Source organism: Caretta caretta, chromosome 16, assembly GCF_965140235.1.
Source record: "Caretta caretta isolate rCarCar2 chromosome 16, rCarCar1.hap1, whole genome shotgun sequence".
Classification (NCBI taxonomy): Eukaryota; Metazoa; Chordata; order Testudines; family Cheloniidae; genus Caretta; species Caretta caretta.
The window spans coordinates 6,620,831-6,646,821 of NC_134221.1; the positions used below are offsets into that span (position 1 = coordinate 6,620,831).

General features: G+C 42.2%; 1 protein-coding gene across 1 annotated transcript in view; it reads right to left on the reverse strand.

Annotated features, from left to right (window-relative positions):
* LOC125623570 (ficolin-2-like) overlaps positions 1-25,991 on the reverse strand; it is a 53,256-nt gene that overhangs the window by 18,759 nt on the left and 8,506 nt on the right. Inside the window, exons 2-5 of the mRNA XM_048823155.2 lie at positions 8,827-8,923; positions 7,723-7,836; positions 3,661-3,714; positions 428-478 (exon numbers count right to left, since the gene is read on the reverse strand). Coding sequence (XP_048679112.2) covers positions 428-478; positions 3,661-3,714; positions 7,723-7,836; positions 8,827-8,908 — 301 coding nt within the window. The 5' untranslated portion in view covers positions 8,909-8,923. The remainder of the gene's footprint in view (positions 1-427; positions 479-3,660; positions 3,715-7,722; positions 7,837-8,826; positions 8,924-25,991) is intronic.

Here is a 25,991-nt window from a genome sequence, read left to right on the forward strand (position 1 = left end):
CATTAAAATCACCTTGCCCTGTCTAAATGAGACCTTACACCTTCTCTGGAACTAGAGCAGCTGCCCCAGAGGAAAATTCCATGCCTGAGTCTTCTCAGCATAAGTACATCCTCAGGGAGGTAAGTGAGTAATTACCTATTGTAAGCTACAAGCGGAGGGAGCCACTAGGAGGTACAGGTTATCTCAGGTGCCCTTAGATCCACTTGGTCGCGCTTGTGGATTTACCCCGTAATATCAAGGGAGGTGGGAGGGGAGAGGTGCTCAGAACTAGATTCTCTGGTCATACACTTTCTAGGCTAATTTTCCTCTCAGATACATAAGTTCAGCTCTATTGAGCTACCCTGGTATCACTTGAAAGGAGAATCTGGGTCATTGTGAATGAACATTTGGCACATATGGGAAGATGGAAGTGTTTAAAATGTCTTACCTTTGCCTGGTGGCCCAGCTGGTCCCACCTCCCCAGGAGCTCCCCTTTCTCCTACAAGCACAGAAAACTCACAATGGATACTTCACAGCTGCACACAGGGAATGTATTTCTAGGGTTAACCAATGGCATGGGTGGACAATTTCTACCCTCAACCCAAATCCAAATTTCAAAAGTAAGTTTCAACCAGGGACACAGTTTAAGAATTTCCCCATCTGATTGGGCATTATCTTGGGTCTGATCCTGCATTCCTCAACATTTGGAAGTTTTGCTTAAACTGGAAGCAGATGTTCACGCTCCTTTATCTTAGCAGCTTGTTGAAGATGTTGCATGACTCACCAACCAGACTGCCAGCAAGCCATGTTTTCAGTGCTTGCAAATAATAGCTCTTCACCTGGCCACTAAAGAGCCATGGCCACCATCTTCAACACAGAGCAGAAGTAATTTTAGCTCCTGCCACCAGTGGGGGTATTGCTGGAACCTGTTCCTCACCCCACTACCTCCCCTCCTCCTCCTCGTCTCCTTTCGCCTCTCCACTATCCAAAGTTCTGTTGTATGCAAAAGTTATTTTAAATCATTACAGATCCTGAACAAAACAAGTAAAGAAAAATGCAGCAAAGATGTAGGTGATGGTGCCTTATCACCTAGTTTGATTAATTTATTTTCCTGGCCTCTGACTAGTCAAAAAAAAAATTCTGCAGTGAGTTCAATCCTCAGTGGGAAAGAAATGAGAGGACATAGGCTAAGGGTGATTGGCATTGATCATCGTATTTCAGGTGGATGTTGAATAATGTGATTGCTATTTATTTCCATATGAATTTTAACCCCACGTTGAACAAAATAAAACTCCCAAACTTAATGTCCTGTTTCCAAGGCAAACACTGTAAACATTCGCAAAAAGAAAAGGAGGACTTGTAGCACCTTAGAGACTAACCAATTTATTTGAGCATGAGCTTTCGTGAGCTACAGCTCACTTCATCGGATGTATTTTCCACTGAATGCATCCGATGAAGTGAGCTGTAGCTCACGAAAGCTTATGCTCAAATAAATTGGTTAGTCTCTAAGGTGCCACAAGTACTCCTTTTCTTTTTGCGAATACAGACTAACACGGCTGCTACTCTGAAACCTGTAAACATTATAGCACACAACTGACAGTGAATTTCTTTAATCATTCTGCTGTTTCTGATCTGCCATCTCCAAAGACAGTAACTTAGAGCCAGAAAATTGTTCCTGCAGCTGGAATTGGATGTCATAGCAATAACTCCTAGGTTCCAACTCCATTAAGTGGGGACTTCAGGAGAATTGGGATTGAGTACCAGAGGCACTTAGCTGAATTTACCTTGTGATGCCTTATCTTCACCGTGTTTTTACCTCTGGATGGTTCATGTGTTATTTGCCCAGAGGTTAAAGAAAAGCTGCTATGTTGTCACTGACAAAATCAGCATGTCAGTTAACCCATGGTAAAAAACACATGAGCTCACCCACTGTAAAAAAAATAAATTAAATTAAATTAAAAAAAAAGTGGGGACAAGGCTACATAGTTTTACCATGTGATCGAAAAGCACTAAACCCCCCAACCAATGGTTTACCTTATCTCATCCAGCTACCTCATAGTAAACACTACAAGTGCCTTTCCTTCACTAGGGTCTTATGAGAAAGGTACTGCACGACAAACACCTTCTTGTCAGTGAAGGCAAAGCCAGAACCTTTCGGAAATATGGGCCATGGTGTGGATCACTATTGAATCACCACTGAATGCATCCAGTGCAGTGAGCTGTAGTCACGAAAGCTTATGCTCAAATAAATTGGTTAGTCTCTAAGGTGCCACAAGTACTCCTGTTCTTTTTGCGGATACAGACTAACATGGCTGCTACTCTGAAACCTATTAAAAAAAACAAAACAAGTTGACAGTTCTGCTGGAAGCTGCCTGGTGTGTCAAATGAGTCTCATTTGTTTTATAGATGTTAGTGTCTATATTAGGGCACTGTTCATTGTAAATGACCAATAAAGTAAGAGACCACCATCTAGGATATTCATTAGCATATTGAGAGGACTTACAGAAAAGCAGAATGTTTCCTCCGTCTCATAAATGGGCAGAAAAAACTCCAAAGCCTATAGGCAAATCTTCTGGGCCAATTAACAGGATTGATGAACAAGTTTGTCTATCCAAGGCAAAGCAGTCTCCCTCTTGTCTATGCTAGGAAAATTTATCATGCTTGAAAATATGTTCACTAACATGATGCTAAACATGACTTAGCGCCTAGTGTAGACAGGAAGTCATGTTTAAAAACATGGTATCTGGACATGTGTAAACACAACAGTCCTTGTTCAGATTAACTGCAAAAATTTTAACACTACATTAGTTGACATTATGATGCATTTTCCTTGTATAGAAATGGCCTTTGAGTTCAAGGACATCTTCTCAAATGGGCCAAAAAAAGTCTTTGAAAAGAATTGTTGTGCACTCATGAAAATTAGATAATGAAAATGTAAAAGGTTTGGTAGCTAGAGAAAATGGATAAAGAAGCTATTCAGATATGAGATGGCTTAGAAATAAAGTTACATGTATACTGGGTCTGAGCCAAAGGATGAGGTAACATACTGTGTGATAGCGTAGTCTAAACTCCTGGACTCTCAGACACAGAAATCAATAAGACAAGGGGGATGCAATGGAATTGAAGGAGACAACATGACTCCCATGGACATGATATTTTTGGCCACATTTCCTTCTTCCCCCTTTCTTCAGTTTAACTTTACTGATTTCAGTGAGGTTTTAGATCCTTGTAACATAGGGTACACCTGCACTACAAATGAAGGTGTGACTGTCGTGCTGGTAGACGTACCTGGAATAGCTCTAATGTAACTAATGTGTGTAACAATAGCCAGTGTAACAATAGCCAGTGTAACAATAGCCAGTGAAGATGTGGCAGCACGGACCCTGGCATAGGCCTGCAACCAAAGTAGGTACCGAGAATGCTCAGAGGACTTGTACTTGTGGACTAGCCTGTGCTGAAGTCCACACTGCCATGTCCTCACTACCACTGATGCACACAGTAGCTAGATTAAATCTATCCGCACAGCGAATCACACCTTCATTTGTAGCATACAGGTACTGAAAGGAAGATTTTCTCCTTGGTGAATACCCATTCTGGCACATATACCAAGTAGAGAAGATGCAAATGGTTTAAATCATGCAGTGAATGAACACAGTTCTTATTTATTCTTCATTCCTTTACCTTTCTCCCCAGCTGGTCCTGCCTTTCCACGGAACCCCTCAGCACCTCTCTCTCCTACAGACACAAAATACTCAGAATTAACATTTTAAAGATGCTAGTGGGGATATATTGTAGGGGTAAAGTGGGGAGTAAGGGAACCTGTGAAATCAGTTCCTACCTTCCATCCTGGAATCCAAATACCAAAATTAACTAAAAAAACCCACAAGGTTTAAGAGTTCTGCCGATGTGGCTGGTCACCCTCTTGAGCCAGATCCAGCATTCCTTACTCAGACAAAATTCTCATTGATCTTCAACTGCAGTTTGTATTCCTTGCGCAGACAGGGTCAAGCCAATTATCTCAGCACCTTGGTGTGCCTGTGGCACAACTGGCCAACCAGAAGGCTACTGGCTCAGGTTGTGTCCTACCTGTCTCTTGGGTTTGCCTTCAGCAGGTCACTGAGCATCTATTGCGGACATCCTCTACTAGGGGAGAGCTGCTGCACCCTAACCCCTCTCTCTCTCACACACACACACACACACTTGTTGTGCATAAATATTATTTAAAAATTAGTGTAGACCCGGAATAAAAGGAACATGAGGAGAAATGCAGCAAAGATACAGCTGATGCTAATATGTTAACCAAATAAAGTAAGGATTTTTTTCCTCAGTCTTTTGTCTGTCCAAACCCTGGCGATGACGGGAGCAGGGAGGGGTTCCCTAGCCAGACTACATCCCCTTCAACGGTTCACCAATATCAGGAACTCCCATGATGCACCACCACTTGATCTTACCAAGAGGAAAGACCACAACACATCATGGGAGATGTAGTATGACAAGGGAGCTGAGCCTTTAGAGGAAAATGAGGCTTCTGAGCTGCAGCTCCCATGAGGTCACCAGAGTGGTCATTCCATATCAAAATATTTTTTGTTGGGGGGAAAAAAAATAATCAAAACTTTCCATAACCAAAGCCCATTTTCTGACCAGCTCTAATGCAGCTCCATTACCTTCAATGCCCATTTACACCAATTGAGGATCAGAGCCCATGTTCTGTTGTCTGACTCTCTGCTAGCCCTGCCGCAGACACACTAAACCCGTGTCCTTGAACAAATCTATGTATGGTACATCACACCACGAGAAACTCTAATGTTTGCTTAAAAACAGTCAAGATTTTTAACCTGACTCTCCCAAATGTTTAATGCAAACAGAACAAATAAATCCCCTAAATCAAGCCTATTTACAGTACAGTAAAAAAAAAAATCAAAATTGTCAAACATACAAGCTGATAGTGACTATTTCCAACACACCTCTGAACAACATACTAACCCACAAAGACCTTCCTACTAAGAATACAAAAAGAAGGATTCTGGGTGGACTCCTCCTGAAGGTCAAAAACAGACTGGACTTCTACATAGAGCGCTTCTGCTGATGTGCACAGGCTGAAATTGTGGAAAAGCAGCATCACTTGCCCCATAGCCTCAGCCGTGCAGAACACAATGCCATCCACAGCCTCAGAAACAACTCTAACATCATAATCAAAAAGGCTGACAAAGGAGGTGCTGTCATCATCATGAATAGGTCGGAATATGAACAAGAGGCTGCTAGGCAGCTCTCCAACACCACTTTCTACAAACCACTACCCTCTGATCCCACTGAGGGTTACCAAAAGAAACTACAGCATTTGCTCAAGAAACTCCCTGAAAAAGCACAAGAACAAATCCGCACAGACACACCCCTGGAACCCCGACCTGGGATATTCTATCTGCTATCCAAGATCCATAAACCTGGAAATCCTGGACGTCCCATCATCTCAGGCATTGGCACCCTGATAGCAGGAGTGTCTGGCTATGTAGACTCCCTCTTCAGGCCCTATGCTACCAGCACTCCCAGCTATCTTCGAGACACCACTGACTTCCTGAGGAAACTACAATCCATCGGTGATTTTCCTGAAAACACCATCCTGGCCACTGTGGATGTAGAAGCCCTCTACACCAACATCCCACACAAAGATGGACTACAAGCCATCAGGAACAGTATCCCCGATAATGTCACGGCTAACCTGGTGGCTGAACTTTGTGACTTTGTCCTCACCCATAACTATTACACATTTGGGGACAATGTATACCTTCAAATCAGTGGCACTGCTATGGGTACCCGCATGGCCCCACAGTATGCCAACATTTTTATGGCTGACTTAGAACAACGCTTCCTCAGCTCTCGTCCCCTAATGCCCCTACTCTATTTGTGCTACATTGATGACATCTTCATCATCTGGACCCATGGAAAAGAAGCCCTTGAGGAATTCCACCATGATTTCCATCCCACCATCAACCTCAGCCTGGACCAGTCTACACAAGAGATCCACTTCCTGGACGCTACGGTGCTAATAAGTGACAGTCACGTAAACACCACACTATACCAGAAACCTACTGACTGCTATGCCTACCTACATGCCTCCAGCTTTCATCCAGACCACACCACAAGATCTGTTGTATCGTAGAGCTTGGCTGTAGACAACCACAATTGCTCCAACCCCTCAAACAGAGACAAACACCTACAAGATCTCTATCAAGCATTCTTACAACAACAATACCCACCTGCTGAAGTGAAAAAACAGATGGACAGAGCCAGAAGAGTACCCAGAAGTTACCTACTCCAGGACAGTCCCAACAAAGAAAATAACAGAACGCCACTAGCCATCACCTTCAGCCCCCAACTAAAACCTCTCCAACGCATCATCAAGGATCTACAACCTATCCTGAAGGACGACCCATCACTCTCACAGATCTTGGGAGACAGGCCAGTCCTTGCTTACAGACAGCCCCCCAACCTGAAGCAAATACTCACCAGCAACCACACACCACACAACAGAACCATTAACCCAGGAATCTATCCTTGCAACAAAGCCCGTTGCCAACTCTGTCCACATATCTATGCAGGGGACATCTTCATAGGGCCTAATCACATCAGCCACACTATCAGAGGCTCGTTCACCTGCACGTCTACCAATGTGATATATGCCATCATGTGCCAGCAATGCCCCTCTGCCATGTACATTGGCCAAACTGCACAGTCTCTACGTAAAAGAATAAATGGACACAAATCAGACGTCAAGAATTATAAGATTCAAAAACCAGTTGGAGAACACTTCAATCTCTCTGGTCACTCGATTACAGACCTAAAAGTGGCAATTCTTCAACAAAAAAAACTTCAAAAACAGACTCCAATGAGAGACTGCTGAATTGGAATTAATTTGCAAACTGGATACAATTAACTTAGGCTTGAATAAAGACTGGGAGTGGATGGGTCATTACACAAAGCAAAACTGTTTCCCCATGTTTATCACCCCCCCCCACCCACCGCTGTTCCTCAAACGTTCTTGTCAACTGCTGGAAATGGCCCACCTTGATTATCACTACCACAGGTTTTTCCCCTCCCCCCGCTCTCCTGCTGGTAATAGCTCACCTTTCCTGATCACTCTGGTTACAGTGTGTATGGTAACACCCGTTGTTTCGTGTTCTCTGTGTATATAAATCTCCCCACTGTATTTTCCACTGAATACATCCGATAAAGTGAGCTGTAGCTCATGAAAGCTTATGCTCAAATAAATTGGTTAGTCTCTAAGGTGCCACAAGTCCTCCTTTTCTTTTTGCGGATACAGACTAACGCGGCTGCTACTCTGAAACCTGAATTTATTTTATAATTCCGCTCTTTCTGATCTCAATAATCTTAGGGCTACTCTATGAACATCCCAAACAATATATCAGTCAAACTCTGTTTGGCTGGTATTTTAAGGATTAATTTAGATATCAACTAAATCTCCATTTTAAATCATCTCTGTATGTAAGCAAATAGAACATTAGCATCTGTAACCTGGTAAATACATAACTGATGTTTCCCTACATACCTCCAACCAAGTGTCCGCTCTTCACTATCAGCAGAGAAAAAAGGAAAATGGATATTAGCTCAGAGCAGAGACATTATAAAGCTCAAATCCCTCACCATTGGTTAAAAGATCTGCATTATAACAGATATTTTAGACATCACCAGCAAGACTAGATTCTCATTCAGCAACTGGGAACATACCTTTCATTCCTGCAGATCCAGGTTCTCCTTTGGGTCCTGAGGCTCCAGCCATCCCAGGGCATCCTTGGAGAACAGCAAGTTTGTCAGAACCACTGAGACCTACTATCCTCACCTCTGGAGAGAGAAATGAAACAATAAACGACACTTGTGAGGGTCTCAGGATGTGAAATATTCTGTAGATTCGGGGGTGGGGGGGACCTCAGCAAATTAGAACCTATAGATCTCATCTGTAGAGTTAACCTATAGTTTATAAATTATATAATAATTTGAATAGTCATTTAGTTGAGTTTGTTAACTGCATTTGTTAAAGTTACTCATCACTATATATGTAGTTCTCTTTATGGTTTCACATTTCTCATGAGGCTGCTATGAGGGTTCTGGATGCTTCAGGACAATATGGTAGTTAAGTTGCCTTCTGCAAGTATTTGCTATTATTTAATATCCGTGACAGCCAGTTAGAGGCCTCAGATACCTGTGCCTCACAAACAAGTGTTAATGAATGCTTGTTTTCTTGTTTGTGAACAGCAAGCCATGAGAGATCCAAAACCTCATTGGTTCTGCAACATCCTAACTATCAAAGTCAAAGTTTAAGTTTCTTTCCATGCTAATTAGGGAAATATAGCACCATAGTAATATGTACATGTGTCAGTGTGAATTTTAATCAACGTTGCATAGTCTCAGCATTCTTAACTCAACACTCACTCCAGTGCTCTGAACAACTGAGCGGTTGGCCATCAAATGAATGTCATTTTGTGATGGTTCCAGAGAATGGATCACTGGTAGTATACACACAGCAGCAACATGCTAATGGCATTATAGTAATTAGACAAAACAATTCTAGTAAAAAAGAGAAGTCCTGGTTTAAGGCTATTATAGTTTCAGGACTGTCATTTGCTAACTGGCAGTTCCATAATCCACAGAAAAGTCCAACATCAGATAGGAGATGATGAACTCTACAACTCACTATTAATAACAATATTATTTTAAGGAAGGAACCAACCAATTAAACGCAGATTAATCTGATCAGTTCCACTAGCTCTGTGGAATATGGCTTAGTAATAAGGCTATTACGAGAAGCTGTGATTGGGTTTGTTTCCTACTCACCTGGGCAGCTGTCCTCATCCACGCAAACCGCTGCTGTTATGCAGAGTAAAGCAGTGAGGGTTTGCTGTGCAGCTCTCCCCATGTCTGGTGCTGGGCTCTGCAAGAACAAGCTCCACTTAGCCTCTTCTCTAATTAGCATCTCATCCATTGGTGCTTTTTATAGGCTAAATAAACTCCACCTCTTAAATTCTCAACTCTTCCCACCCATCCTCCACTTTACTGCTGAGATTGTTCTATGATTTCTCTATTTTAAGCTCATTTTAGGTCCTGGTGGAATATTTCTACAGTAATTCCCTTGTTTAATATCCCTAGGTTTCCTTCTGCTAGCTTCAATGATTTTTCTTTAAAGCAGAGATTCTCATAGTGATTATTGATGCGGTCAGTATCACTGAGCATGATACAATATGCCCAAATCCAAAGAGCAGAGTTTAAACACCTCCAAAGTTGTTCAACAAATCAATCTGTATAAAACTATTCTTAAACTCTTGTACATTGTCTTCTTCCATCAGGACATGAAAGCTGAGAGGGAAATCTTCTCTTTCATTAGACACGGTTAGCCAAAGAACCCTAAACTAGAAACAAACCAACCAACCCCAAATGAAAATATAAAGGCATTTGGTTTTACTTAAGGGCAGAGATGGGTCCCAAAACTCAGCCACAGAACTGAACACCCTTGTATTTATCAAGTCTTTGAAAACTGAACCCAGATCTTCACAGGGAACTATTTTTTTAATGTTCTCTAATCTGACATTAGAAAATGAAACACCCCAATGTTTCAATATACAAATATTGGGGTATGAAACACCCCAATGGTTTCAATATACAAATATTGAAACAAGATCCCTGTCATAACAGTACGACAGAGAGAGGACTGAAGGCTGATCTTGTGACTAAAACAGAGGACTTGCAGTTAATTAATGGCATAATCTTCATCTGAATGCATGCAATTCCCACTGACTTCAATGGCAGTTCAGTCCACACAGCTGACAGGATAATAAAACCACAGTTAACGTCTCCAATCGAAGTCAGCGGAATTACAGCAGGGATGAATCTGGTCCCAGGTGTTTTGGTTATAACTGGTTGTCTGCAATCAGAGACCACATTACCTACATTTCCATTTGTAATGCAGAGAGGACAGCAGAGAACTTGATGGGAATGGGATATTTCAGAAAAATCTATCAATCACTTGTAGCCCTTGAAGTGCCATGAAAGCATAAATTGCCAAGTTTTTGTTCAGCAAAACTTTTGGGAGAAATTTTATGAATAAGGAGAATTGCAGCAAGACCATCTGAGAGCATAATAAATGCAACATGGATGTGAGGCTTGACAATAATAGAATGACAGACAATACAAATTAGAAGAACACTAATTCTAACCTTCTGAATTTTGAAAATTGCATCTACCTTTTATAATGGACTGAACTGAAATCCTAGATTTAAACACCACCTAAATTTTGGAAGTTGAAATCCAGATCGTAGCCTGTGTTAAACAGGAAGTCAGACTAGATAATCACAATGGTCCCTTCCGGCCTTGCCTTGGGATCTTTGAATTGTAATTATGTAGCTAAAGCCCAAGACCATATTTTAATTTCATGAAAAAGGGAGAATTAAAATTGTTCTGCACTTGGGTAGAGATGAGCAGACCCCGCCTACTACAGACTCTGTCCGTCCTGGGAAGAAGTGCAACCATAAAAATAAAAAGTCTCACGTTCCATTGAACGACCTCAAGGACAGATCAAACTTCGATTTAAAACCTCAAGTAAACTCCCCAATTTTTACACGGCAACAAATCTCCAACTTGCCCAAGAGTAAATATTTAACCAGTGACGGAATGCAAAGATTGCATTTCCTGCAGTTCCCTCTGTCACAGGGGTGGAAGTGTGAATTGATGACTAGGAAGGAGAGAGAAGTGGAACTCATTATTTAGAGAGCTAGCAGCAGGTCACCAGCATCATTTCATGTGAACATAAATTATTGTCTTTTTCTGACTGTAGAAAATGTGCTAACCTGTCAAGGTTCCTCCCCCACTCTGAACTCTAGGGTACAGATGTGGGGACCTGCATGAAAAACCTCCTAAGCTTATCTTTACCAGCTTAGGTCAAAACTTCCCCAAGGTACAAAATATTCCACCCTTTGTCCTTGGATTGGCCGCTACCACCACCAAACTAATACTGGTTACTGGGGAAGAGCTGTTTGGACGCGTCTTTCCCCCCAAAATACTTCCCAAAACCTTGCACCCCACTTCCTGGACAAGGTTTGGTAAAAAGCCTCACCAATTTGCCTAGGTGACTACAGACCCAGACCCTTGGATCTTAAGAACAATGAACAATCCTCCCAACACTTGCACCCCCCTTTCCTGGGAAATGGATAAAAAGCCTCACCAATTTGCATAGGTGACCACAGACCCAAACCCTTGGATCTGAGAACAATGAAAAAGCATTCAGTTTTCTTACAAGAAGACTTTTAATAAAAATAGAAGTAAATAGAAATAAAGAAATCCCCCCTGTAAAATCAGGATGGTAGATACCTTACAGGGTAATTAGATTCAAAACAGAGAACCCCTCTAGGCAAAACCTTCAGTTACAAAAAAGATACACAGACAGAAATAGTTATTCTATTCAGCACAGTTCTTTTCTCAGCCATTTAAAGAAATCATAATCTAACACGTACCTAGCTAGATTACTTACTAAAAGTTCTAAGACTCCATTCCTGGTCTATCCCCGGCAGAAACAGCATATAGACAGACTGAGACCCTTTGTTTCTCTCCCTCCTCCCAGCTTTTGAAAGTATCTTGTCTCCTCATTGGTCATTTTGGTCAGGTGCCAGCGAGGTTACCTTTAGCTTCTTAACCCTTTACAGGTGAGAGGAGCTTTCCCCTGGCCAGGAGGGATTTCAAAGGGGTTTACCCTTCCCTTTATATTTATGACATAACCCAAATTAACCAACTAAATAATCGGAATAAAGACAGAAGGAAGGAATAGAAAAAACCCACAACTTGTTATGGTCACAGCTGAAGTGGATCCAGTCCTGGTCCCATTGACTTCACTAAGAAGAGGAGCAGGCCCACATAGCTACTCTTATGGGGAGGGAGGGTCGCAAGATTATTGTGGGGGAATTGCGGTACTGCTGCCCTTATTTCTGCACTGCTGTTGGCAACTGCGCTGCCTTCAGAGCTGGGCAGCTGGAGAGCAGCAGCTGCTGGCTGGGAGCCCAGCTCTGGAGGCAGAGCAGCCACCACCAGCAGCGCAGAAGGAAGGGTGGCCTGGTCTGGTGTTGCCACCCTTCCTTCTGCGCCGCTGCTGGCAGAGCGCTGTCTTCAGAGATGGGCGCCTGCCCAACAGCTGCCGCTTTCCTGGCTGCCCAGCTCTGAAGGCAGCACAGAAGTAAGAATGACAATACCACCACAACCCCCCACAAAATAATCTTGTGACCCCCTGCAACTCCCTTTTGGGTCAGGACCCCCAATTTGAGAAACACTAGTCTCCCCCGTGAAATCTGTACAGTATAGGGTAAAACCACACAAATGACCAGATTTCACAGTGGGAGACCATATTTTACGGTCCATGGCGTGTTTTTCGTGGTCATGAATTTGGTAGGGCCCTACTTATTGGAGTATTGCGTCTACGCTGGGCACCACAGTTCAGGATAGAAGGGAAAACACTGGAGGAAGTCCAGAGAAGAGTAACAAAAATGATCAAAGGTCTAAAAAACATGACCTGTGAAGAAAGATTGATAAAAAGGGTGTAGTCTGGAGAAGGAAAGACTGAAGGCGGATATGATAACAGACTTCAAGTACATAAAAGGTCATTATAAAGAGGAGGGTGATAGATTGTTCTCCTTATCCAGTAAGGACAGGACAAAAAGGAATGGTTTTAAGTTGCACCAAGGAATATTTACTTTAGACATTAGGAAAAACTTCCCAACTGTCAGGGTAATTAAGTAATGGCACAAACATTCTAGAGAGGTTGTGGAATCTCTGTCATTGGAGATTTATGAGCAAGTTTGACGAATACCTGTCAGGGATGGTCTAGATAATACTTCGTCCTGCCTCAGTGCAAGGGGCTGGACTAGGGGACCTATCGAAGTCCTTTCTAATCCTATGTTTCTACAATTTATCGTTCGCTTATTTAGTGGAGAAAGTAGAAGGCTTGTCACCTTCCAAGTGAAGACAAGAAAAGACGTTCAGGTATAACAGCAAGTAGCATCATAAAGACACCTATAAACAAATAAAAATGAAGCTTTCCTGTATGGCCCTATTTAAAAAAAATAGAGTTTGTGATGTTTGCCATAGGTGAAATCTGAAAATATTAGGAAGGCATCAGTGATGACAATATTTAAAGTTGAGTTCCATTTTGCACTTAGAGAGGGAATCGCCCTTTTTGTCATGCATGAAAAAATATTGCATATCCTCCGCAAGCATTCAGCAATTACTCTAAGTGGAGAATGAATTTTCTGATCATTTACAAGTAAATCTGCTAATTTACAAGTTAAAACTAATTAAAACCTGCTCCTTTATGAAACTTAGCATCTGTCTCAGTTTTTTCTCTGTTTCAAATAAACTTAATAATGGAGTAAAACAGACGCTTCAAACTTTCCTTGTAGTTAAAATTATTTAAAATCTTATGCATAGACTATCTTTGAAGAAATGAGGTTGCAATTAAGCTATTAATGATTGTTGTATACAATTGCTATAAATATGTGGGCAACCAGGCATGGTGGCATAAACCTCTGATCCCAGTTACTTCAGAAGCTAAGGTTGGCAGATCGCTTGAGCTCAGGGGTTCTGGGCTGCGGTGTGCTATGCCGATCGAATGTCCAACACCACTGACAGTCTGGCCAGCGGGTGGCTGAAGGAATGGCTATGACAGAATGAACAATGTGTTGTGATCGTCACTCTCTCTGTGAGGGCTGATGGACCAGTCAATTAAGGTGATGTGCACAACAGACAAGCTCAGAAAGGAAAGGAGTACTAGTGGCACCTTAGAGACTAACCAATTTATTTGAACATAAGCTTTCGTGAGCTACAGCTCACTTCATCGGATGAGTGAGCTGTGGGTCACGAAAGCTCATGCTCAAATAAATTGGTTAGTCTCTAAGGTGCCACAAGTCCTCCTTTCCTTTCTGCGAATACAGACTAACACGGCTGCTACTCTGAAACCAGACAAGCTCAGGTATTTCTTAAAAAGGGCATTGTGACATCAGAAGTAACTCAGCCATCCTCCACTGGTCTCTATAGCTAATTTGCATGCAACAATTCTACTGCTTGTAATGACTCGGTAATATGAAGGAGACTAGACACGTGTGCCAGGATGGTAGATTTCTTGGTCCAGCTGTCACTGTTCTTTAAAGGGTCCATTAGCAACATGCTAGCTTGGGCATCAGTGCTGGAAAGTCTCCCTATGGCACTACTGTCTTGGATCCACTCATACCAAGGCAGCATTGCCAGGGGAACTAAGTATAAGCTGAGCCCTTAATGTGCACAGACACTGGGACTGGACTTTCCCCGGTCCCTTTCACATAGCACTGGCCTTGCTAACACAGCCCTCTAAACCTATGTCAGTTGCAAACTAAGGGGCAGAGTCACCCATATGCTGCAGTTGCTTTGCACTGCTTTGGCAAAACAGAAGTAAACGGAGCTTAAATAGGGGTTGCACGACAGGAGTTTTACATTGATTTAAAGAACCAGTGAGTCTGTCCCTAAAAATGTTAAATTAAAACAATGATTGGAGGTTGAGATGAATAAAACTTTTAAAAAAACAATGAAATTCCCAGGCAGAAAAGTATATTAACATGTAGTTAAGATTGAGAGTATGTATCAGTGACTTAAGGGAAAAACCATAGCAGGATATTGCAATATCCCCAAAACAATCATTATAAACCCAGAAAAGTCAAAAGTAAAGTGACACTCAAAAGAAAATCAAATGTTTAAATATGGAAATGCAGCATTAAGGCACCCAAATAATCTTAACTCTTCCCAAAATCTCTATAACATATTATCTATAAGAAGGAAGAGAGGAGATTGAGGTCACCGATGAACAATGCAGGAAAAGCAATAAGGTGCTAAATTAAAGAAGTTGTTTGATATTTTTGATGGAAAAATATTTCAAATGATAATTTTTTGTTAAAACTGAAATGCTTAGTGGAAACATATCAGTTATGGCAAAAATGTTCTCAAGAAGGTTTCTCAGGTCCAAGATGGAATTTCAGGGTGGGAAGGAAGGAAGGAATGGGAGTGGGGGGAAGGGGGAAGAGGAGGGGGAAAAGAGATTTGGCCCATAACATACAAAAGCCAGGTGGTTAGAGCACTCACCTGTCATGTTGCAGACACAAGTTCAAGTTCTACAAATCAATATTGTGTAGTGAACACAGCTGTTGTCTTTAGGACCCCAGTTTTATTTGTTGCAGAAATCAGAAGATATGTACCCTATTGTAGGTACTGGGTTGGGCACGCTGGAAAGTGTGTAGTGAATTAGTCAGAGGACTACAGGAAGAGAAAGCTTGGTCTCGTGGTTAAGGCATGTTGCTCCATTTGGCCCAAGGAGCTAGCCAACGTTCAAGTCTTGTGGATTGTTTCTGTTAGGAGGAAAAGTTGATAGGTGCAATCCAGTTTATTTACAAAGCACGTACACTAAGTCCTGTTTCCCTGAATACAGTAGAAACAAACAGGGGGCAGTTTCCTGTTTCCCTGAATACAGTAGAAACAAACAGGGGGCAGTTTCCTTGTTCACAACTCCAAGCCTTTTTCCAAACTGCACTCTGCCCAATAACCTCTTCTGGCTTCCTCCCAGGGCCATGCTGCCAGAGCTTCTCTGGCTGTCTCCCAGCTTTTCTGTTCTACATTTGTGAAGTATTTAGCACACTGGGTGCTAATGTAAATAAATAATATCAAATGTTTCTTTTCCTGTGTGAAAAGCTGAAAGGCAAAAGAGGTGAACTAGAATGCCTAGCTATGTAAGAGGACTTTAACCTATAAAAACAGCCCTTTCTGAAGCATGATAGTATATTTTAAAAGGGAGATATTGTGATATCTGGACAGACAGATTAGGTCACACAGGTTGGGGAGTAGAACTATACCTACAGGATTCTACAGAATTTAGAGAATTTAATGAGTTAACATTCTGAGTGGACAGGACTATAAGGTAGATCTGTAGGTCTATACAACCCAACTCAGAAAAAATAAAAATGCTAGTTAAGTTTTACTACTAGAACAGTAAGTTCAGAGTATAAAAGGAAATTAAAAAGACAAATCACCAAGACATTGGGATCTGTAATACCCATTGGGTAAAACAGCAGTAATGTGGGACTTGACAGAATCATATTATCAGCTGATGAAATGACACACCGCGATAGAATAAAAGAGGAGCAATTTCTTGATCATTTAGCGACTTCTTGGACTATCTAGCTCTAGGTAACACAGTTAAGTAGCCTCTTGTCTTAAGTAATATACCGGAGTTGGCTGAAGTAGTAACTATTCTTTAGCCTTTTACTGACAGCCAGCAGTATATAATTATGGTTAAAGTCTTCATAGCTCATACCGAAACCAGCAGTGTGGCATTAGTCTTTAGGAAGTGGGATATAAAAAATAAAGAAGGAAGCTAATTTAAAAGGATATGAAAGTCAAATGTGAAGAAATTAAAATCTTTACTCAGCATGGAGGCTACTTAAGGATGTTTTATCATAGAAGTCAGCAAGAAAAGAGAAAGAAAAAACCCTATCCTGATATCCCGGAGGAGAAATTACACGAAAAAACCTGCCCTGTTCCTGCAGCCTGGCTAACTGCAAGAAAGGGTGCATGGGGCCTATTTGGCAAGTTTGAAAAAGGTGCATAAACTCTGGCAGGTAAAATGTAAGATGGAAATTAAGAAGGCTAAGGAGGAAATGCAAAAAGTAAATGACCAAAGGAATTTAAAAACAAAAAAAAACCACCACCAAAAAGTCTGTAATACTAACAGAAGCTGGAAGCCTGAAAAAGAGCTGTTGGGTGCACTGAACTAGCAAGGAAAGAAGGGAGCTGTTAAGAACGGATATTACAACATAGTCACTTCGGTTTGGAACCAGAAAGGGACTTAGCTGTTATGATGCTCAGCATTGCAATACCTAACTTTTAGGTACCACGAAAATCACTGGGCCAACATGGCGATCCACAAAGCTTGAGTTAAGCACATAGGCTCCCTATACAGTGAATGGAGAGAGTGAGCCACAAAACCCAACGCTCTAGGCAGGGATCACCGAAGCGAACCAAGGCGACATGTCAACCAGAGGTGATAAGCCCCACCCCTCTCAGGGAGATAGGCACCTAAGCTCGCCAATAGGTGAAACCAGTCAGAGAGATGTGTGCTAATGGAAGATGCCAACCAGAAGAGTGTGTACCAAGCCCTGCCCCTCTCAGGGGGATAAGTGTTTGAGCTAGCCAATGGGAGATGCTGACCAGAGAGGTGGGTGCTAAGCCCTGCCCCCTCATGATAATGGTGGTTCCCTTATCACTTCTAGCCCAGTAGTTAGAGAACTCACCCAGGATAAGCATTTGAACAGGAATCTCCCACCATCCCAAGAGAATGCTCTGAACACTGACCAATGGGACATTCTGATTGGAGAGGACTCCCTCCCTCTCTCCTGTTGAAGCTGTTCCACGGTGTGCAAATACTTAGTCATTGGGCTAGAAGGAGAGACAGCATGAGAAAGAATTATTCCATAGCCCCAAGTTTAGAGCACCCCCTGTGGGAGACCCAGGATCAAGTCCCCCTTCTCCACTAACTAATTATTTATACCCAAAGGAACAGCTTCAATAGGGGTTATCGAGGGAGCCTGACACCAGAAAATCCCATAGTTCAGGGGATCACAGTGATGCTTAGAACTGGGATTTAGGCCTCTGGGACTTGGGCACCTAAGGACCTTTGTGGATCTGAGCTTTAGCTCCTCAGCATCACTCTGCACCACGGAGCAGGTTGGCGAGATACCAGCTCTAGACTTACTCTTTCTCAAGAAATAAAGAGGAGGTCCTGTCAGACACTGAGGTGGCAGAAAAGGAGGTGCTGAAAGAATCAGATGAAATACAAGGACCAGCTGGCACTTCTGAAGGAACTTAAGTGTAGAGTGGAGTGGCTGGGCTGCTAGCAAAGACATGCAATCTCATTAAAAGAAGCTGTTATACTGGGGGGAAGCAAATTTTGTACCTGTCTTTAATAAAGATGCTCGGAGTGCTCCTAGGAATTACATGCCAAAGAGCCATACTTTTGTATTAGAGGGATTAGCCCAGACGTTTAATAAAATAGAATGATAAATTCACAATAACCAGGACATGTGGAGGAAAAAGCACCACTGAGCTTTCGTAAAGGAAAGTGGTGCCTTTTCGCTGCTAGAGCTATTTCACAGCATCAGCCAACCGGTGGATAAATGAAAAGTAGCTGACCAGTTGCACTTGCAAAGCATTTTGACAAAGACCTTCACAAGAAGCTAATTAAGAAAGTGTAGTCGTCACAAGACAAGAGGTAAAGTTCAGACATTGACCAGAAACTGGCTAAGAGAGAGAAAACAAGGAGTAGGAAGAAATGGTCAGTTTTCAATATGCAGAGAAGTTAACAGTGTCCCACTATTTAGGGCTGGTGTTTACTGCATTTAACAGAGCTGGTAGGGAGTTCTCAGTCCATCTTTTCTTGACAGAAAATACCTTTTCCACAGAACTGAACTTTTCCAGGGGATCTTCGTTTGGGACAGAAAGAGAGGTTAAGATAGCAGAATTTCTGGTGAGATTGAAATTCTGATTTTTGACCAGCTCTAGAGTTACATGGGATATGGAGAAGGAGAGACCACTCTAGAGCGAATATCAGAGATATAATTATTGAGATGAGTCTGGACTAAAGTACATTGAGAAACTTCAAAAAGGACCTACCAAAGGCGGACAAATGGGCAGCATGATGTGAATTAAATTCAGTGGAGGCAAGTGCAGGATAACACACACTGGAAGGAATCATTTGAGCTACTCATCTTCATTGCTGGGATCTAGCTTAACAACAACAAAAATTTTAAAGCCAAGAAGAGAGACCTGGGCATCTCTCTGGGCAGAGCTCAGTGAAAAGCTCTGTCCTATATTTAAAAAAAAAAAAAGGAGGGAGGGTGGATAGGAAACCATGAATATATTTTAGGGCTGTCGATTAATCGCAGTTAACTAACACAATTAGCTCAAAAAAATTTATCCTGATTTAAAAAATTGTGATTAATCGTAGTTTTAATCACACTGTTAAACAGAATACCAATTGAAATTTATGAATTTTTGCATGTTTCTACATTTTCAAATACATTGATTTCAATTACACCATACAAAGTGTACAGTGCTGACTTTATATTATTTTTATTACAAATATTTGCATTAGTATTTTTTAATTCACCTCATGCAAGTACTGTAGTACAATCTCTTTATTGCAAGAGTGCTACTTACAAATGTAGATTTTTTTGTTACATAACTGCACTCAAAAACAAAGCAATGCAAAACTTTAGAGCCTACATGTCCACTCAGTCCTACTTCTTGTTCAGCCAACTGCTCAGACAAACAAGTTTATTTACATTTACAGGAAATAATGCTGCCCATTTCTCATTTACAATGTCACCTGAAAGTGTGAAGAGACATTCACATGGCACTTTTGTAGCATTGCAAGGTGTTTACATGCCAGATACACTAAACATTCATATGCCCCTTCATGCTTCGGCCACCGTTCCAGAGGACATGCTTCCATGATGGTGCTTGTTTTAAAAAAAAAAAAAAAAGCAATCATTAAATTTGTGACTGAACTTCCTGGGGGAGAATTGTAGGTCTCCTACTCTGTTTTACCAGCATTCTGCCATATATTTCATGTTCTAGCAGTCTTGATTGATGACCCAGCATATGGTCATTTTAAAAACACTTTCACTACAGATTTGTTTCTTTACATTAGTTCTTCTCCCTGTCCTCCCTCCCCAGGGAATAGATTAAAGCAACACAGCCTCCCGAGAATGCTGCAGGCTGTTTACTCTCATAGAATCATTTCCTTGTCCCACCCCACGCCGCCTTTGGCCCAGGCTGGGACGTGATGTGAACTCTGCAGATGCGCCTCAGAACTCAGACTGCACAATCCAAGGACAGCAGCCATGCGTGAGGTACATCCGATGAAGTGAGCTGTAGCTCATGAAACTTATGCCTTAGTCTCTAAGGTGCCACAAGTACTCCTGTTCTTTTTAGGGAAAGGACAGGCGTGTTAATGGGACTTGTGTTGCTGGACTTTTCTTTCTTTCTTTCCTTTGTACATTTATGAACCCTGTTTGTGCTGTTTCCCCAAAATAATGCTGCATTGTTTCCCTCCTTTTATTAAAAGATTTTTTGCTACACCCAGACTCTCTGCTTGTGAGAGGGGAAGTATTGCCTCTTAGAGGCACCCAGGTGGGTAGTGTGTAATTGTCCCAGGTCACTGGGTGGGGGCTTGAGCCAGTTTTGCACTGTGTTATTGGAACGGAACCCCTAGATATTGAACCCAGCCCTTGTTGCTGCCAACCCTGATGGGCAGAAGGGTTATGTTAATTTATAAGGGTGGGGTGGAGGTCACAGTCAGAGGCTTGCTGTGTGAAAGGGGTCACCAACACAAAAAGTTTGAAAACCACTGAGCACTTGCCTTTGAAGTGTGTTTGTTTAAAGGTGCAAACAGCCAAATTCTGAGGTCATTTTTATTTAACTGTGCAGAGACTGATGCCTAGCTTACAAAATGGGCTATTGTGCTCCAAGCAGGCAGCTACAATTTGTGGACTAAGGCAGGACGCACCTGCAATACCAGGCTTGGCTCTGCAGAGGGTGCTACAGAGCAGCCCCACCTGTGACAGGTGTCATTTCTGAAGAACGCTTTTTTCCTTTATAAAAACAGAGATCAATGTCAGAAGCTCAACTCTCATAAGCAACAACAAATCAGGGTGTAGACTCCAGTTCTTAAGAGCAGCCCACCTGTAAAAAAAAACAAAAAAAAAAAACAGCACCTTCATCCCATGCCCTGAGCAGCCCTATAATAATTGATCTATCTACACAGAAGCAAAACCCTGCGGTAATGAATCTGTGGGCTTATCACTCAAGATGCCCACAATAAATGACGTATGTTGAACAAAACATTCATGAGCAACCCTACAACAATAAGCAGCCAAACCCTTGTTCTTGTTGGGTTAATCAAAAAACCTTGTGAGTGCAATGAATGAAAACAGATTTCAGTTTCTAGGTAAAATTTTTTGCTTTTTAGGAATTCTCTCTTACCCTGTCGAGGTTCATCAGTGGCCGTTGGCCACTGGGGCGGAAAGACTGGGAACTCCAGATTTTCTACCCAAAATTTCAAAAGCACATAAGTGATTCCGCAGCCTAAGTTCCATTTTCAAAATGGATCCAGGCACTTACAGTCTGGATTCAGGAAGGGACGTAGGGGTGACTACACTGAGCATAACAAATCACTGGGACTGACAAAGCCAGAGTTCAGCGCTCAGGCTCCCTGTAAGATGCATGGAGGGCGCCTCGGAATAAGATTCACAAAAGCCAGCGTGTCAGGCAACTCCCCACCTGAGCTAGGCAATACCAGATACCAAGGAGAGGGCTGTGTCCTAAGCCCACGCCTCTCGTGGAGTCTGTTGCCTAAATTAGGGCTGAAGGGAGGCACTCCCCCCCACCTTCTTTGGTTTCTCAGTTGCAACCCCTCTTGGGATTAGGCAGAATGCTATGCCATAATGTGGCCAATTAAATAGTTGAGGCCCTATCTTTTAAGAAGAAATTCAGGGTCCTGACTGATCAGTCTCCATTAGCATGGTTATATAAAACAAAAGGCTCCCATTCAAAACTACAATGGAGCATGACTCTCCAAGAATATGATATGGAGATTGTACATCTAAAGGGGAAAGAAAATATGGTGGCATAGAGCCCTGCCCAGGACAGGGCTCTGACCTGTTGCCTCCAGGTCAGCCAGTGGCTAACCCTCCAGCATTTTTGTAAGGGGGTGGGGAGGAAGGTGTGACCCTAACAGCACCCCAATGCAAGAGGGCAACGGGGTCACTGGCATCTGGCAGTAATTTTCAACTGGCCTGACCAGTCTGGTGTACCCCCATTCATTAATGTCAAACTGTATCTGATGTCAAGTATCCGAGTAGCCGCTGTGTTAGTCTGTATCCACAAAAACAACAAGGAGTCCGGTGGCACCTTGAAGACTCACAAATGTATTTGGGCATAAGCTTTCTACCCATGAAAGCTTATGCCCAAATAAATTTGGGCATCTTTAAGGTGCCACCAGACTCCTAGTTTTTGTATCTGATGTGTGTCATGTAACATATAATTGGAAAATTAACACCCTAATCATTAATATTTTTGTATGGTATATGTATGGTAAGTGCCAAAGGGATCACACAGATCTGAAGGAAATGTGGAACTAAAATGTGTTTACCAGACACATTTACAAAGCCCGGCCTCTTCTCCTCACGCTCCTAGTGTGGCTGGGCTCCAGTTGCGGCATGTGCCCTGTTGCGAACTGCAGTCTGTCTGTCACCCCATTGCCGGCATGCAGGAGTTTGAGGTGTGTGTATCCCCATCTCTGAGTGCTGGGAATGAGGCTGCACCCCCATCCCCCTCATTGCATCCCTCCCCGTCCCATCCTGCCCCCAACACCTACCCATCCCAGCCCTGTACCCCTTACAGTGCTCTCCCACTCATCCTCTTCATCTCCCAGAGCCATCCCCCCCATGTCTCTCATCCCCCACAGCCCTGCACCCCATTATGTCCCTATATACTCATGCCCCCCACATCCTCATGTACCTGTAGCCTTCTGCCTCCCTCTGCATCCCCATCCACCCAACATACTCCCTCCTCTCTCCTTCACAGCCTCCTCTCACTCCCACCCTGCTCTCATCCTTGGCCTCTTTCCCTCCCCATCCTCTCTCCTCCACCCCCCCCGCCTTTTCCCCTCCAGCCCACCCTCTTCCCTTCCTGGCTGGGTGATTTAGACAGCCCCTGGGAAAGCGTCTCTCTGTAGGCAAGTTTGTGCATGCATGCACTGTATGTGTTTAAGAGACTGTCTCTTGGTGTGTGTATTGCCGTGCGTGTGTGTAGCTGCATGAATACAATTTGCAACTTAACTCTGTCTTTTATTCCTTTTGCTGGCTTTCAGACACATAAATTGATGACAGAGAGCGAGTGTGTGTGCATTCATTTTATAACAAGTTTTTAAAAGAGAAGGGAACTCTAAAAGAAATGTACTATTTCTTAAAAAGTGAAAGTTGGTGACTAGTAATTGCAGAAGAGCCAATGTATCCTACATTTCTCCCCGCCTTTGTCTGGCTACATTGTGAACTCTTTGCTGCACTTTTTTTTTTTTTAAAAATGAGTATGTCCAGCAGCTACCACCCTGGATCTCTGATCTTAGTTGGGGTCTCTAGGCACTAAACAACTGTAATATTAAATAATGTGGCAGTATATGCATTAGTGCATGCTAGATGTGTACACATGAATACACATGTGCATCTGCATGCAGGTGTGGGAGTCAGTTTCTACAGATTTATTTATATAGGTATCTGGACAGCTGTGCATTTCTGTGGTTGTGCTCTGTGGATTTGTATTTGGGCTTCAGGAATGGGTCTTTAATGGACCCGTAGCAGCTGTGATAATGTGTGGTCCTAATTCCACACACAGAACCATAGAACTGGAAAGGACCTCGAGAGGTCATCTAGTCCAGTCCCCTGCACTCAGGGCAGGACTAAGTATTATCTAGGCCAGCGTTTCCCAAACTTTTTTGGCCATGGAACCCCTGGTATATATTTACGGAACACTTATATTTTGTAGTCGTTTGGTTTTCAAATAAAAAAGTGTTTTATAAAATAAAAATCGAGCATAAATAACGCAAAGCAAAAATACAAATTTAAAATAACGAACTAAATTTCTAACTGGAAAGCACGTATAAAGTAGCAAAAATCAAGTGCAAGACCCCTTTTTTTTTTAATTACGATTCTTTCACGGAACACCTATTCACATCGTGCGGAACACCAGTGGTCCACGGAACAGTTTGGGAAATGCTGATCTAGACCAGTGGTTCCCAAACTTTAACAGCCCATGAACCCCTTTCACTAAATTGTGAAATCTTGCGAACACCTTCCTAAAAATAAATAAATAAGAATATTTCCAGGGATTTAAGTTTAAATTTCCTCAGTGCGATGGATGTGCTTGCTTTGCTCTACATAGCTCTTGGAAGTCCAGAACCACCGGAGAAAAAGTCTCGGGTCTGGTTCAGCATCAAGTCTGTTTCTGTATTTGGTTTTCAGATGTGCATATGAGGAAAATGTTGAAAATGGTAACAAAATTGCAGCAGCTTTTTCTGCCAGAAGGGGGTACTCGTTTCTTAAACTCGGCCAAAAGTTGATCAATGACAGATTTCTGAAACTCCTTTTCAGTTCATAATCACAGGAGATCTCAATGAATTTCTCTTTTTCCTCAGTGCTCAATATCTGTGTTGAGAAAGTGGTATCATTGAAAGGGTTGCGAAGCCAATCATGCTTGCCTGACGTAGCTGGAAAGTATTCCCTGAAAGTTTTGCAAAGTCCTTGTAGGTGTGCAATTATATTGGTTTTAGTGCACTGATCCAACTGAAGTTGATGTTCTGCCAGGAAGTCATGAACATTACTGAAACACTCAGTTTGATTGTTTTCCAAACATCTTTCCCAGAACTGCAACTTCTTTATCATGGATTCAGCTTGCTCTTGCACATTGAAAAAATTGTTGGATTGAGGGCTTGAAGAGAGAAATTTAGGTCATTAATCCTTGAAAAAATATCTGCTAAATAAGTTAGGCTCTGGAGCCAGACATTTTCCATACAGCTGGCAAGGTGGAAAGGGTGGCTTTTGAGAAAAACAAAACAAAAAACCAAAACAAAAACAAAACTAGGATTTTGGTTCCAAGCTCAAACAAGCACACAAGGATTTTGCACTGAGAGAGCCATCTAACTTCAGTATGGGTCAACAGACAATTGTGTATACTACCCATTTCTTCACAAAGTACGTGAAATATTCTGGAATTTGTTGGCTGTGATTTTATGAAATTCACCATTTTCACTGCATTGTTCAGCACTTTCTTCAGTCCCTCAAGCATGCGTTTTGGTGTGAGGGCTTTTCTATGGATGCTGCAATGAGTCCAAGAGACTTTTGATGTAACCTTTTTTGTTCGAGCTACAAATCCAGTATACTTCCCCGTCATTGATGTGGCCCCATCAGTGCAAATGCCTAGGCAAGGAGACCAATCTATTTCCTTTTCTTGAAAGGCTGCATTAGTCAGATTGAAGATTTCTCCGGTCGTACGTTCTTCCAATGGTCGGCAAAACAACAAGTCTTCTTCAACCAGACCTTCATTCACATAACATACAAACAGTACCAAAATAGCTAGATTAGCTACATCAGTTGATTCATCCAACTGTATAGCATAATACGGACTATTTTTCACTCATGTACAATTGTGATCTCTACATTATTTGACAGGTCATTAATTCTTTGTGACAATGTATTATTGGACAAAGGTACCATGTCAATCCTTTTTGCAGCCTTTTCTCGGAGCGTGCAACGTCTTTTATACATGGACCAATCAAGCTCTCTGCTATGGTGTGAGCTTCTGATGCTTTTGCTACAAGTGCATTTTCATTATCAGCATTTGCTTTGGATAGAACACTGGCAATGTCACTTTTCTCTAGCTAATTTTCACTTGAAAAAAAATCAACAGGCTTGTCGAGTTGTGCAGGGTGCCTAGTTTCTAAATGGCACTGAAGCAGAGAAGGTTTGAGGCTGCTGTTTGCTAGAACATCACCACAAATCTCACACAGTGGTACTGGACGTTCTTGATCACCAATGCACGTAAAGCCACATTTTATATAATCGTCATCATATTTCTTTTCTTTGTAAGTGACTTTCCAGGACCATCTTGATCATTAGACTTCAATTTCCCACAGTGTGGACTTGAGGAAACACTAGCTGATTCTTGCGTCTTGACACTTTCCGTTTTCAGCCACTTATCCATTGAACTTGTGCACAAAAGTTCTAATAAAAACAGAGAGAGATTGCTAACAACCAACAAACTAGAAAATGAGAAGATTCACTCAAAACAGCACTCCAGAGAGAATGACAATTACTAAGGCACCTTAACACTGC